The 14,529-nt window shown below is 48.7% G+C and overlaps 1 protein-coding gene across 1 annotated transcript; it reads left to right on the top strand.

Moving 5' to 3' along the window:
• The first annotated feature begins 4,319 nt into the window (after positions 1–4,319).
• Positions 4,320–14,529, top strand: MORN3 (MORN repeat containing 3). Its single transcript, XM_055550367.1, has 6 exons — positions 4,320–4,438; positions 6,697–6,852; positions 9,470–9,627; positions 11,223–11,382; positions 13,986–14,170; positions 14,452–14,529. Exons 2-6 carry the CDS (start codon positions 6,708–6,710, stop codon positions 14,527–14,529), a joined length of 726 nt encoding a protein of 241 aa, XP_055406342.1. The 5' UTR covers positions 4,320–4,438; positions 6,697–6,707.

Raw genomic sequence — 14,529 nt, forward strand, 5'->3', positions numbered from 1 at the left:
GTTCGATCCCTGGCCCGGGAAGATGCCACATACCATGGAGCAGCTAAGCCTGTGCCCCACAACTATTGAGCCTACTGTCTAGAGCCCAAAGCTGCAGCTGCTGAGCCCATACTCTAGAGCCCATGAGTCACAAGTACTGAGCCTGTGTGCTCCAACTACTGAAGCCCATGCACCTAGAGCCTGTGCTCCGCAACAAGAGAAACCACTGCAGTGAGAACCCCCTAGCACATCAACAAAGAGTGGCCCCTGCTTGCTGCAACTAGTGTAAAGCCCCAGTGCAGCTACGAAGACCTGGTGCAACCAAAACCAACCAACCAAATAAATAAATTATTGAAAGAAACAACATTAACCTACTCCAGTTTCTTCTCTAGGGGACAGTCCTTGCTTCCCCTGAGCCAGGGTGTGATTAGCGGTTGTGAAAGGGTTTCTTGCAGGGATGGGACTGAGGCTTGAAGCTGTGCCTTGGCCTGACCTTGGGAGAGAGAAAACTAGACCATAGAGGTACCACTCAGCTGATGGCAGGGCAGCCCTGGACAAAGCCGCAGCACAGGGGTTGTTTGCACCAGGAGAGAACCTCTGGGACAGCTGGCCAAGTACCTGAGGAGGAGAAGAGAATGTCTTAAGGAGAACTACAGTATCTACACCTACAGCCTGACTGGCCCTGGGCAGACTCTGGATCTTAGATGAGCCAATCATGAATTTGGGATGGGAATTTGGAAAGAGCCAATTAATTTCTGTGAGTGATTGGAACTGAGGTGGAACCATGAAATGGAACCATTCTCTTTAAAAAAAATTTTTTTTAAGCTTTTCTTTCTTTCATTATTTACAAAATTTTTTAAAATTTGTTTTTAATTGGAGGATAATTGCTTTACAATATTGTGTTGGTTTCTGCCACGTCAACATGAATCAGCCATAAGTATACCTATGTCCAGGCTTCCCAGTGGCTCAGTGGGTAAAGAATCCACCTGCAATGCAGAAGATGCAGTAGACAAGGGTTTGATCCCTGGGTCGGGAAGATCCCCTGGAACGGGGGCAAGCATATTCTTGAGCAGGATACTACTTCCCCAACATTGCATGCAGTTTCTGTTTCCTCTTGAGTAGGAATCTTCAACCTGAGGACCAAGGATTCCCAGACCAGGAGTCCCTAAAAGCACATCATTCATTCATTTGACAAATTATTAAGCAACTACTAGATGTCAGGAATTTCTTCTAGGTCCTAGGAAGACCAGAGAAGAAATACAAAAACTTCTCTGCCTGCACATATTGTTACCGAGCATGGGCACAGCAAACCAACTCACAGTGGGAATTTGCAGCAAAGTAAGAGTTTATTGAAGCGACTTAGCAGCAGCAGCAGCAGCAGCAAGAGTTTATTTGCAAGGGTGAAAGTGAAAGTTGCTCAGCCATGTTAGACACTTTGCGACCCCATGGACTATACAGTCCATGGAATTCTCCAGGCCAGAATACTGGAGTGGGTAGCCTTTCCCTTCTCCAATGGATCTTCCCAACCTAGGAATCGAACCAGGGTCTCCTACATTGCAGGTGGATTCTTTACCAACTGAGCTATCAGGGAACTCAATGGTAAAGAATCCGCCTGCCAATGCAGGAGACCCAGGTTCAATCCCTGGGTCAGGAAGATCCCCTGGAGAAGAGCACGGCAACTCACTCCATTCTGTAGCCCACCAGAGGAGCCTGGTGGGCTGCAGTCCATGGGGGCAGCAAAGAGTCAGACACGACTGAGCATACATGCACACAAGCAAGGAGAACAGGCAGCTCATGTTCAAGACTCAAACTCTCTGATGGTTTTCAGGGGAAGGCTTTTAGGGAAAGGGGTCCTAAGATGAGTGCTGAAGTGTGGAGTTAACAGGGTGATATTTCAGGAATGTCAATCATCAACCTTCTGGTGGTTCCAAACAGTCTGGCTCTACATGCCAGAGGACAGCATGTCATCACCAGCCTTCACCTGGAGGAGGGTGGGAGGTCTTAATTTCTGCTGAACAATTCAAAGATATGTGTCAGATGTTATCTATATCCCTTCAGAAGGAACTAGGAGTCCAATGTCTCTTTTGTTCTCATCATTAGCTGCTTACGCCTGTTCTCCCTGGGGAAGGCCCAGGAGACTACAGCCTTTTTCCTGCAAATGAGTAAAGAGGGGCATGGAGGGGCTTTTGTACTGGGAAGACCTCACAAGTTCCTCCTTGGTTTCAATTCCCCCTTTTCTTGATGATCCCCAATCCTGAGGGGAACAGGGCCAGGATAGGAAAAGGAATAAAGTTTCTGATAGAAAGATTAATCACAAACTTGGGAAACTGGGTTATTAGGGGAACTCAGTTTCAATACGGCAATATGACAATAGCTGTCCAGTACAGGCAGAGGTTATAACAGGTATTCATTGTACTATTACTGTTAACTATTAAGTTTTTCTGTGTTTTTGAAATTTTTCACTTAAAAGTTGAAAGAGGGCTTCCCTGGTGACTTTGTGGTAAAGAATCCACCTGCCAATGCAGGAGACATGGGTTCAATGCCTGGTCCTGGAAAATCCCACATGACACATAGCAACTGAGCCTGTGTGCCACAACTATTGAGCCTGTGCTCTAGAGCCAAGGAACTGCAACTACTGAGCCCATGTGCTGCAGCTACTGAAGTCTATACCCCTAGAGCCCGTGCTCCGCAACAAGAGAAGTCACCACAATAAGACGCCTGAGCACCACATTTAGAGAGTAATCCATGATCGCTGCAACTAAAGAAAAGCCTGTGCAGCAATAAAGAGCAAGCACAGCCAATAAATAAATATATAAATTTTAAAAAAAATTGAAAGAAAATTTGCCTTCAAAGAGATAGATAAAAAGTGTTTGCGCGCGTGTGTGTGTGTGTGTTCATGCGTGTGGCTAACAAGAACATAAAACAGGATGAGAGTGGGAAGGAGGAAAACAAGTCAGAAAGTATATATGGAGATTCTAGTTTTAAATAAGGTGGTTCAGGGACTTCCCTGGTGGACCAGTTGTTAAGAATCCACCTTCCAGTGAAGGGGACTCAGGTTTGACTCCTGGACAAACTAAGATCCGACTTGTAGGGCAGCTAAGTTTGAGAGCCATAACGAAGACTCAGCACAGCCAAAATGTAAGAGTCAGACACGACTTGGTGACTGAACAACCACAACAATATATAGATTGATAGATAAATACAGGATGATCCAGAAACTCCATGCTGAGATGCTGCTGCTGTTGCTGCTCCTGGTGCTAAGTCGCTTCAGTCGTGTCTGACTCTGTGTGACCCCATAGACAGCAGCCCACCAGGCTCCCCCGTCCCTGGGATTCTCCAAGCAAGAACACTGGAGTGGGTTGCCATTTCCTTCTCCAATGCATGAAAGTGAAAAGTGAAAGTGAAGTCGCTCAGTCGTGTACAACTCCTAGCGCCCCCATGGACTGCAGCCCACTAGGCTCCTCCGTCCATGGGATTTTCCAGGCAAGAGTACTGGAGTGGGGTGCCATCGCCTTCTCCGCCATGCTGAGATGATGTTTAAATAAAACCCTGGAGATCAGGGAGTGAGCCAGGCTGCTTTCTGCAGGAAGATATGGCCTGCCTGGCAGAGGAGATGGAAGAGGCAAAGTCCCTGAGACAAGAACATGCCTAGCATTTTCCAGGAACAGTAAAAAAGTAAGTGTGAGGTTAGCGCAGAGTGGGTTTGGGCACACAGAGTAGGGGACAAGTTCAGAGAGAAGGGAGGGAGGCAGGCAGATGACACAGCGCGTTGAAGCCACTATAGTCACTATGGCTTTTACTCTGAGTGACCAGGGGAGCCACCATAAGGAAGTGAGCAAGGAATGACTTGGACCGGCTTGTGTATACCTAAACCGGATGCATCTTGCAGGGTGAAGGGGCTATTTACAGCTTCCTTCTGCTTCTCAGAGGAGTCTAGTAGACCACCATAAAACGAAGAGCAGGTGTAATGTTGATCTATCCTTCAAATCTGTCCCTTTGTTTTTTCAATTAGGCAAAAAAGCTTGTGATCCTTTTCTGCCAGGTTCGGGCGTGTTATTTGCCAAGGGCAACCCGGGGCAGGAGGAAAGGCGAACCTCCCAGGCACACCTGCCCAAGCTCCGAGATATGAGGTCTCTCGGGCTCGCCCACCTGCCTTTGGCACCAGGCCGGTGCACGAACTGGCACTCGACCTCCACGGGCCCAAAGACGTTCTTCCTCGTCGCGGGAGGGTTTGCAGCCTTCCCCATCCGCGGCCCCGCGAGTTCAGTCTCCGCAGGAAGGGGCGGGCCCTGCCGGTTGGCTTTGCAGAGGCCCCGCGTTGCCATAGCGACCCCGGCCGGGCTCTGGACGCCAGAGCATGAGCCGCAGGTAGCGATAGAAGCTGGAGGCTGCGGGCGGCGACCCCATCGCTGTTTGCCAGGGACTCCAGATCCAGACTCCGCCCCCCAGGAGAGCGCAGGTGAGCGGTCGCAGGTGTGACGGGGAGGGGGCGAGCGCCTAACCTTCAGCCGTCTGAGCCCCTCTCGTTCCACCTTCCCTGGTGGTAATTATTGTTATTTAGTATCAAAACAACCCGAGCAGAGCCCGCATACCGCGCTGTAAAACTTTTTTCCTGGCCACGCTGCACAGCTTGCGGAATCTGACCAGGGAGCCCACCAGTGCCCCGGCAGTGAAAGCGCCTAGTCCTAACCATTGGACCACCGGGGAATTCCGCAAAACTTTCTTTTCCTATCAGAAACTCTATGTATTAAGACCACAGCCTCCTCTAGGGTAGAATCTAAGTTCTTGAAAGTTAGGACAGAGGATATGTTACACTGATGAAGGGTAATCATCCAATGATGTAAGAAAGTTATTAGATTTTGGATTCTCTTACAATTTCTGAGTAAGCCAAGGAGAAAGTGTCAGCTTGAGGCTAATGTGACATTAACACCTTTCTTAACATTTGCCAATCTCAACTGTAAGCCCCAGTATCTAGCTAAGGCTTAAGAAATGATCATAAAATCTCTTTCTTGGATAAAAGTATTGACTTTTAAAGTGAATTAATTTCAATATAAAGACTAATCATGGACCACCTTGATGGTCCAGTGGTTAGGACTCCAAGCTTCTAATGCAAAGAGCGTGGGTTTGATCCTTGGTCAGGGAATTAAGATCCCACATGGCCAAATATATATTAAAAAAAAAAAAAAGATTAATCACAGTACTCATGGTACACGCAAATGTGAGGGAAAAAAAAGAAAAACATTAAATTTAGGACCTGAGACTGTTTCCCTCTGCCCAGTTCATGCCCTGGCTGTTTTCCTTGCTTTGAGTGCCTTTCCCAATTCCTGGGCATGATTGTCAAAATACGTACTAGCCAGTACAGTTGGCCAGCTTAGTCAGATTCCTGAAGGTCCCTGCTGTGTCCCTACAGGGAACTCCTTGATGGACAGGACCCAGTGCAGAATGAAAATGAGGCCCTGGCTCAGGAAGTATTAGGAGTTTTTAAAAAGTGACAGCAGAGCCAAGACCAAGCACATACCTTTCTAAGGACCAGGTCCTGTGCAGCTATTCAGGTTGAACATCTGTGATGCTGGCCCTGAATGGGTGGATGCCTGGAACACCATGATCTCCTGAAACCTGCTCAGCCTTGGGGTCATACTCATTGGTCAATAACTCTGCCTGCTGTTGGTTAAATAGTTCTCTGCACTGGGCAGGGAGGGTAGGAGAGCCCTTGTCTGATGGAAAAAACCTAACCAAGCAGACAGGAAGAGTACCCAAGCAGAGGTCAGAGGTCAGAGGTAGCAGGATGATCAATCCTCCTGGTGTGTCTGGAGCTGTCCCAGTTCTAGCTCTGAAAGTTCAATGTCCTAGGAAACCCCTCAGTCCCAGGGAAACCGGGACATGTGGTCATCCTAGAGACAGTATCGTTAGTTGATGGGCTCTCCTGACAGCTCACAAACCCCTGCAAAGCCAGCCCCTGTGTTTTTCCACCAGAGGCAGGACCTGGGGCCTAAAGTGCTAGATGCTGAACCAGTGGTGGTAATGGGATGTCCCTGGGGGCTGTGCCACAGGGCTGTCTGCCCACCCAGACAAGGGTGGCCTGGCTAGGTCCCAACTCCCCTGTAGTGGGTCCCAGTGCTCACCACTCCAGCATCCACTCTGATTGGCCATGAGTGAATGAAGGTTAGTTGTTCAGTTATGTCCTTTGCAACCCCATGGACTGTAGCTCATCAGGCTCCTCTGTCCATGGAATTCACCAGGCAAGAACACCGGGGTGTGTTGCCATTCCCCTCTCCAGGGGACCTTCCCAACCCAGGGATGGAACTCAGGTCTTCCACATTGCAGGCACATTCTTTACCATCTGAGCCACCAGGGAAGCCCCTGATTGGTCATACTGGTTATTAATGTGACTTTCACCCTCTCCCCAGGGCAGCTTCTTCCTGATGTCATCACAAACCCCTCTGATCTACTGGTTTCCCTGGGTTCCATCCCAAGCAATTGTGCCATCAGGTTCCCCGCCCCAGGGGGCCCTTAGGGAGGCAAGGGAGGAGACATCCAAACATCAGTCCAACACAAAAGAATCCCCCCCAAGGGCTGCTCATCTGCCCCGGGGAATTCAGAACACACATGACTCGCCCCACCTGACCTCAGACAAGTGTCTTTCCAGGAAGTCCCAGGGTCCCAGCATTCCTTGGAGCAAACTGAACCCCTGATGTCCCTAACCCTTTGGCCCCACAGAAGCAGCCAACATGCCTATCTTCAAATGCCCGCAAAAGTCGGAGCCCCTGTGGAAGGAGTGGGACCAGAAGGCCCAGAAGAACGGACTGAGGCACCAGGTGTTCGCTGTCAATGGCGACCACTACGTGGGTGAGTGGAAGGACAATGAGAAACACGGTAAGTGGGGGCTCAGGGGTGAGTGTGGGGTCTGGGCCACGGTGGACCCCTGGGCCCAAGGAAGCAGCTTGCAGAGCTCACTGGGGACATAAGATATATCGCCGAGAGGTGAATACTGACTAGGACCAGCCAGGGGCATCCTTATGCTGGGGCTCTGAAATCCAACTCAACTCTGGCTTCAGGTGAGCAGAGGGGCCAGCAGGGAACGAAGCTGTCTTTAGACACCAGCCACAGCCTCAGCTGGGACTCCCAGGACAGCAGCTCATTCTCTACCGTCTGCGACTGCACTAAGCATGGAGCTGGCTAGCAGGAGGAAAAGGTGGCCTCCAGAAACCACCTTGCAACTGGGATTCTGGTCTTCAAGCTCAGTCCTTCAAACCAGCAGAGGGCGAAATAGGACATCTCCCACCACATCTCCACCCTGCAATGGCTGGGGCTCCCAGGGTGGAGTATGGACTCCTTGTGACACAAATTGAGCCCTGAAGAAAGAAAAACAGAAAAACAAAGTTTAAAAAAAAAAAAGAAAAACAAAGTTTTTATTAAAAAAAGGTGTTATGGCTTCTCCGTCTAGTCTTGCAATTCCAGATTCTTGGCTCTTGGCCACTCTTCTCTCCTGTCTTCCTGCGTTAAGTGCTTGAGTCCATAAACCTGGGTCAATCTCAGCTCCATCAACTGTGACCTTGAGAGGTCTACTACACCACTCTGAGCCTCAGTCTCCTCATCTGTAAAATTGGAATAATACATATCTGTTAAGATAAGAGATACCATCTATCAAATATGTAGCCAAGGATCTGTGCAGAAGGGGAACTTCTTGAATGTTCTCTGAGGGCTGAGCACAGCACAGGACATTATTCAGACTTTCCTTGTCCAAGAAACCCCCAAAAGTTGAACCCACCCTGCTCATAACACAAAACCCACCCTCAGCACTGACTTAAAGGCCAGGTTTTGCACAGCTGCCTGGAGCTCTTTGTGTAGTTAAGGATGACTGCCTTTGTGTTTCAGTCTTTGTGGGAAGCCTGTAGTGTGGACAGAGCCCTGGACTAAGAGTCAGGACACTGAAGTTCTAAGCCTGGCTCTATTACTGAGAGGCTGTGTGACTTTGGGTAAGTCATTTCCCATTGTCTGAACTTGGCTGCCCTACCTGTGATATGACCTTGCAGGCTGGTATAAACAACTATTCATCCCCTACAGTGTAACTGGACCCTGTCTCAAGGGCAAACATCAATGATAGCATCTTTTCTATTTTCAGGCATTGTCCTAAGTATTATACATATACTAATGAATTTAGTGTCCAGAACAACCCCATGAGATCTTCTTGTCCCCATTTTACAGATGAGGAACCTGAGGCCCAGAGAGTTAAGTTTCTTGCACTAGATCAAAAAGCTGGGTTTGTTCCTGAGCTACCAAGGACTAAGACACAAGTTGGCACGCAGAGGTACTTCCCACATATTGTATTCATCCCTTTGTTTAACAAATATTGGTCACCTCCAACATGCCAGGCACTGTTCTTCCGTGCTGGAAATAGAGCAGTGAACAGAACAGACCAGTCTGTGCCCTTGTGAAGTGTACATTCTCCTGGAAGACACAGACAGTAGACAATACATGATAAATAAATGAATTATCTATTATGTTAGGAGTTGGAAATGGCAACCCACTCCAGTGTTCTTGCCTGGAGAATCCCAGGGACGGGGGAGCCTGGTGGGCTGCCGTCTATGGGGTCGCACAGAGTCGGACACGACTGAAGCGACTTAGCAGTAGCAGTATGAGTTGACAAGGGATGTGGAAAGAAATACAACAGGGTAAGGGGTTAAAAGTAGCTTATATTAATTTTTTTCAATATTTATTTATTTGGCTGAACTAGGTCTTAGTTGCAGCATGCAGGATCTTCAATCATTGTTACAGCATATACGGGATCTACGTCCCTGACCAGGGATGGAACCTGGGTCCCCAGCATTGGGAGCGAAGAGTCTTAGCCTTTGGACCAGCAGGGAAGTCCAGAAGCTTATATTAAATAATTTTAAGTGAGATGGTCAATGAGAAAATGATTTTTGAGTAAAGACTTGCAGGGGGTAGGGAGTGAGTGAATATTTGGGGAAGAGTTTTCCAGGGCAGAGGAGAAGCAGGTACAAAAGCCTTGAAGCGGAAGCATATCTGGTGGGTTCCAGGAACGACAGGGCCACCAGGAATTGGAGGGCAGAATGGAAAATGGGAGTGGAGGACACAGAAGGGGTTGGAGTATAATAGGAGGAGGTGGGTCTCCATGTATAATCAGGAGAACTAAATAAATATGCAGAACATTCTCCAGAAATCCTGACCATCTGGTATATACACTCAGTATTATTAAAAGATGAAGCTCAAACACCAAAGGGGAAAATTTCTGCTTGGTGTTTGCTCTGTGGGTTTGGCGTCAGGGCAAAGCACTGTAGAAATAGACCTCTCTTGGAGTTTCTCTGGATGCTAGGGAAAGGGTGGTCTACGTACAAGGTAGATACCCCTCTCAGTCCTTGAGAACTGTCCAGTCCAGATGCCTGAGGCCCAGGCAGACAGAGAACCTGTCTCCCCGCACAGGCCCCATGAAGGCCATGTTTGCAGTGTTGGCCCATCTTTGTATCACCAGGGAAAGGAACACAGGTCTGGAAGAAGAACGGAGCCATCTATGAGGGGGACTGGAAGTCTGGGAAGCGAGATGGCTATGGCACCCTCAGTCTTCCTGACCAAGAGACCGGAAAGTACAAGAGAGCCTACTCAGGCTGGTGGAAAGGCGATAAGAAATGTGTGAGTGGTTCCCATCATGCTCTGGGGTGTGGGCCAGGCTGAAAGAAGCCTTTGTGTGTGTGTGTGTGTGTGTGCACGCGCACCTGTGTGTGTGTGTGTGTGTGTAGGGGGAGCAGTCAGAGAGGCCTGGGAAAAAAGGGAGGGGGATCTAGGGGAAGAGAACAGGGTTCTGCGTGGGTGGGAGAAGGAAGGGGTGGGGGAACCATCAAGACTTCTCAGAACAAAAACCAGAAACAGGAAGCAGGAGAGGGCCCAGGGAGGAGCCCATGAAACCCTGTGGCTACAAGAAGCCAGCCAGCCTGTGAGGGGCAAAATCTCCTCCCCCACCTCCCCAACTCATTTCCTGGCTTTCTTTTCCCCTGGCATCCCTTTCTGAGAATACCCCTTCTGTTGGGACTGGATAAGAGGTGGGGGGCGGGTGGAAAAGTGAGAGCAAGCAAGAAAGCAGACGCTACACCCTTTGCCGAGAGAAGAAGGTCCTGAGGGCTAGAAGGCAGTCAGAGGCATGCCCCCAACCCATAAACACCTGACTCCTCACCACAGGTCATGGAGACAGATAATCATACAGTACTGCTATTGAACAACTGCTATTATGACCCTGGAATATGATATATTGTAGAACTCCACATCAACATCGTCATCATCATCATTATTATTTTCCTCTCACTGATGAGGAGACATGCTCAGAAGGGTGCAGCAGGTGAAGTGCCTCACCTGGGGTCACACTGCTGGCAAGTTAATTGCCCCAGGATTTCATGATCTCTGCTCTCAAAATGTTTCTTGGCCAGCGGGGGACAAAGATCCCCAAATAAATAATTTATATTGTATAATATGGTGCTAGGATTGAGGTTTTCACAAAAAGTCCAATGGAAGTTCACTGAGAATTCAGGGCAGGCTTCCTGTAGAAGGTGACACCATAAGATGCAAGGTGTTAGGGAGTAAAAAAGGAGGAGGGGAAAGTAGCAAAGGCTGCAGAAGTTGTTAAAGGAAGGAAATATTAAACAGCAAGGTGTGTCTACCCACAGGGGTGGCAGAGAGAGGAGGGGTAGGAGGGGGCCTTGAAGGTTATGTGGGGGATCAGGATTTTTGAGGAGTAGCCTTGGGCTGCATAAGCCAGCCCCTTCAGGTTTGATCTGTGGGGACCCCATGGTGACTCTCTGCGGTTGCATGATAAGTTCTCATGTTCATTTTTCTGGGGAGAAACTCCATAGCTTTGATCTCATTGCCAGGCATCTGCGACTTTTAATAGGGTCAAATCAGAGTTGGGAAGACATAATTAACGTGATCAGACAGGCCATGTAAAAGATCCTCCCAGCAGTCATATGGCAGATGCATGGGATGAGGGGGAGAACGCGAGAGTGGAGGAGGAAGATCAGTGAGAAGGGGCGAAATGATGGTGGGCTGAAGGAAGGCGGTAGCACAGGGTAGCGGAAAATGGAAGGCCTAGGAGATTTTACAAAACAGGACCGTCAGCTTGGATGTAGGGCTTGCGGAGGAAGGAGGAAAGAAGCCCAGGTGTTTTGGGTACCAGGGAGGATGGTGGGTGTTCCTAGTGTTGTGGGGCGCCGTGAACAAGGACACCTTCGTGCTTTCAGGGCTATGGGATCCAGTTTTTCGGACCCAAGGAGTATTATGAGGGTGACTGGTGTGGCAACCAGCGCAGCGGGTGGGGCCGCATGTACTACAGCAACGGAGACATCTACGAGGGCCAGTGGCGTAACGACAAGCCAGAAGGGGAGGGCATGTTGCGCCTGAGTGAGTGTTCAGCCCCGTCCCAAAGGCCTGCTGGCCACGCCCACTCGGCCACCCCCTCAAGGCACAGTCATTCGGGGCCCTGCAAGGCCGGGCCCTGGCCACGCCCATCGGGCCACGCCCCCGCATAGCCTTGCTGGGGATGGGGGGTTAAGGTGCACGACAGGAGACAAGACCCGGTCCCTGCCCTCGGGGAGTTTATACTCTAAAAGAGGTACCTAACAATAAATATAAAGAATTAAGACTTTGTCTTTTGGTCCATAGTAATCATACTGCTACTGCTAAGTCGCTTCAGTCGTGTCCGACTCTATGCGACCCCATAGACGGCAGCCCACCAGGCTCCCCCGTCCCTGGGATTCTCCAGGCAAGAACACTGGAGTGGGTTGCCATTTCCTTCTCCAATGCATGAAAGTGAAAAGTGAAAGTGAAGTCGCTCACTCGTGTCTGACTCTTAGCGACCCCATGGACTGCAGCCTACCAGGCTCCTCCATCCATGGGATTTTCCAGGCAAGAGTACTGGAGTGGGGTGCCCCAATCATAGCCCACACTTAGGCAGCCCTGAGCTCATTATATCCACACTACAATTCTGTATCGGAAGCTGACTGTGGCTCAGATCATGAACTCCTTCATGCAAAATTCAGACTTAAATTGAAGTAAGTAGGGAAAACCACTAGGCCATTCAGGTATGACCTAATTCAAATCCCTTACGATTATACAGTGAAAGTGACAAATAGTTTCAAGGAATTAGATTTGAAAGACAGAGTGCCTGAACAACTATGGATGGTGGTTGGTAACATTGTATAGAAGGGGGTGATCAAAACCATCCCCAAGAAAAAGAAATGCAAAAAGGCAAAATGGTTGTCTGATAAGGCCTTACAAATAGCTGAGAAAAGAAGAGAAGCAAACGGCAAAGGAGAAAAGGAAAGATATACCCATCTGAACGCAGAGTTTCAAAGAATAGCAAGGAGAGATAAGAAAGCCTCCCTAAGTGAACAGTGCAAAGAAATAGAGGAAAACAATAGAATGGGAAAGACTAGAGATCTCTTCAAGAAAATTAGAAATACCAAGGGAACATTTCATGCAAAGATGGGCTCAATAAAGGACAGAAATGGTATGCATCTAACAGAAGCAGAAGAGATTAAGAAGAGGTGGCAAGACTACACAGAAGAACTATACAAAAAAGATCTTCATGACCCAGATAACCACGATGGTATTATCACTCACCTAGAATCCATAAATTTAGCATCATTGTCCCTCCAGACTGTGACCTGCAGAAGGACTGGGACTGTGTCTGTTTTGTTCCCCACTGTTTCCCCAGTGCCTGCTGTGTAATAGATACTCTTGGTGAGGACACAAACCAGAACCTAGGCTCCTGAAAACTGGGGAGGGTTAAGGCAGCCACTCTGTCATTCTTAATCCTCCCTGCACCCTGCTTCCATTCCTGATTTTAGTGCATACCGCCTACTAATAGCCTGCATTTAGTGAGCACCTGCTGTGGCCCAGTGCAGGCTTTCTAAGGCTTGGAGTCTGGAACCAGCTCTTACTAGTTGTGGGACCTTGGGCAATTAACCTCTTTAAACTCCCTATGCTTTGGTTTTCTCAACTGTAAAGTAAGGGGAAAATAAAGCTTACCTAAAGTTATTGTGAAGATTAAGTGAGGTTTATATTTGTAAAATGCTTAGCATGACATAGAATAAATAGTAGGCGCTCAGTATCAGTACATACTTGTATAGTAGAGCTCAGCAAACTATGGGCCAAATCCAGCCCTGAACATGTTTTTGTAAATAAAGTTTTGTTGGCACACAGATGTGCTCATTCACTTATGTATTGTCCAGTGGCAGAGGTGACCATCTGTGGCAGAGACCCACAGTGTTGAAAATCCTATCTGCTACTTTGCAGAAAAGGTTTGTTGATCTCTGATCTGGAGTTTATCCAGTACTTTTCTAAGTCCTTTTTGTGTACAGATTCATTTAATCTTTACAATAATTTAATGAGGGAGGTGCTACTCTGGTCCTCATTTTACAAATGAGGAAACGAAACAAAATGGCTGCATGACTTGCTCAGGGTCACATAGCTCATATGTGTCTGAGCTGAGACATGTTAGATTTATCATTATTATTTTTACAGCATCACCACCATCCAATGGGAAGTGGAATTGATTCCCAGTTAAGAGCAGGGGCTCCTGGGATGAACAGGATTTGGTTTGAAACCCTTCCTAGTTCTGCGACCTTGAGCAAATCAATCAAATTTCTGGAGCTTTTCAAGTTTCATGTATAAAGTGGAATCCTTTATCCTTCACAGAACTGTTTTTGTGAGAAGTGAGGTCAGAAGCAGCATGGAATCGGCACAGAGTAAGTGCTGGAAAAGCACTGCCTGTTAGTATCGTTAGCTATATTTTTTACAGGCAGGAAACAGTGTCGCTTATCTAAGTTCAAGTAGGTAGTTGAGGTGAGGTGATATGTGAACCAGGTCTGAAACCACTGGCACCCCAGGGCTCTATGGCTTTCTGGTGGGCATGATGTCTAGCCTGCCGAGTGGCAGAAAGTCCAGCCAGGTGGGGGGAATGTGGTGGGCCAGCACCCATGACCCCCTGTCTTTCCCCCCAGAGAATGGGAACCGCTATGAAGGCAATTGGCAGAGAGGTGTGAAGAATGGGTCAGGGCGTTTCTTCCACCTGGACCATGGTCAGCTGTTTGAAGGCTTCTGGGTGGACGACGTGGCCAAGTGTGGCACAATGATCGACTTCGGCCGCGATGAGGTCCCCCAGCCCACCCAGTTCCCTATTCCTGAGGTGGGCAGCTCTCTGCAGGATCCTGGGACCACACCCAACCTACAGACAGGAAACAGCAGACCCCCACCAGCCACACCCAACCTAACTGAGCCCAGCCGAGTCAGGAAACGTACAAGGTTTTGTTTTCAGTCAGGCATCCCCAGGGAGACTGGCAGTACCCCCACAAAGCATGCAGCACCCCCAAGGCTGGCAGCACCCCCACAGGGCAGGCAGTGTCCCAAAGGCTGACAGCCTGGGTCTTCTCCACACTCCCCAGACCAACCCCTGTTACTTCCGTCCAGGTCAAAATTCTAGATCCTGACGGTGTGTTGGAGGAAGCCTTGGCCATGTTCAAGAAGACAAAAGAAGAAGGAGATTGA

Source organism: Bubalus kerabau, chromosome 16 (genome assembly GCF_029407905.1).
Source record: "Bubalus kerabau isolate K-KA32 ecotype Philippines breed swamp buffalo chromosome 16, PCC_UOA_SB_1v2, whole genome shotgun sequence".
Classification (NCBI taxonomy): Eukaryota; Metazoa; Chordata; class Mammalia; order Artiodactyla; family Bovidae; genus Bubalus; species Bubalus kerabau.

Coding starts and splice junctions, on each gene's coding strand:
- MORN3 (XM_055550367.1), top strand. CDS start 6,708: ATGCCTATCTTCAAATGCCCGCAAAAGTCGGAGCCCCTGTGGAAGGAG. Junction 9,628..11,222: donor GGAAAGGCGATAAGAAATGT/GTGAGTGGTTCC, acceptor TCGTGCTTTCAG/GGCTATGGGATCCAGTTTTT. Junction 11,383..13,985: donor GGAGGGCATGTTGCGCCTGA/GTGAGTGTTCAG, acceptor CTTTCCCCCCAG/AGAATGGGAACCGCTATGAA.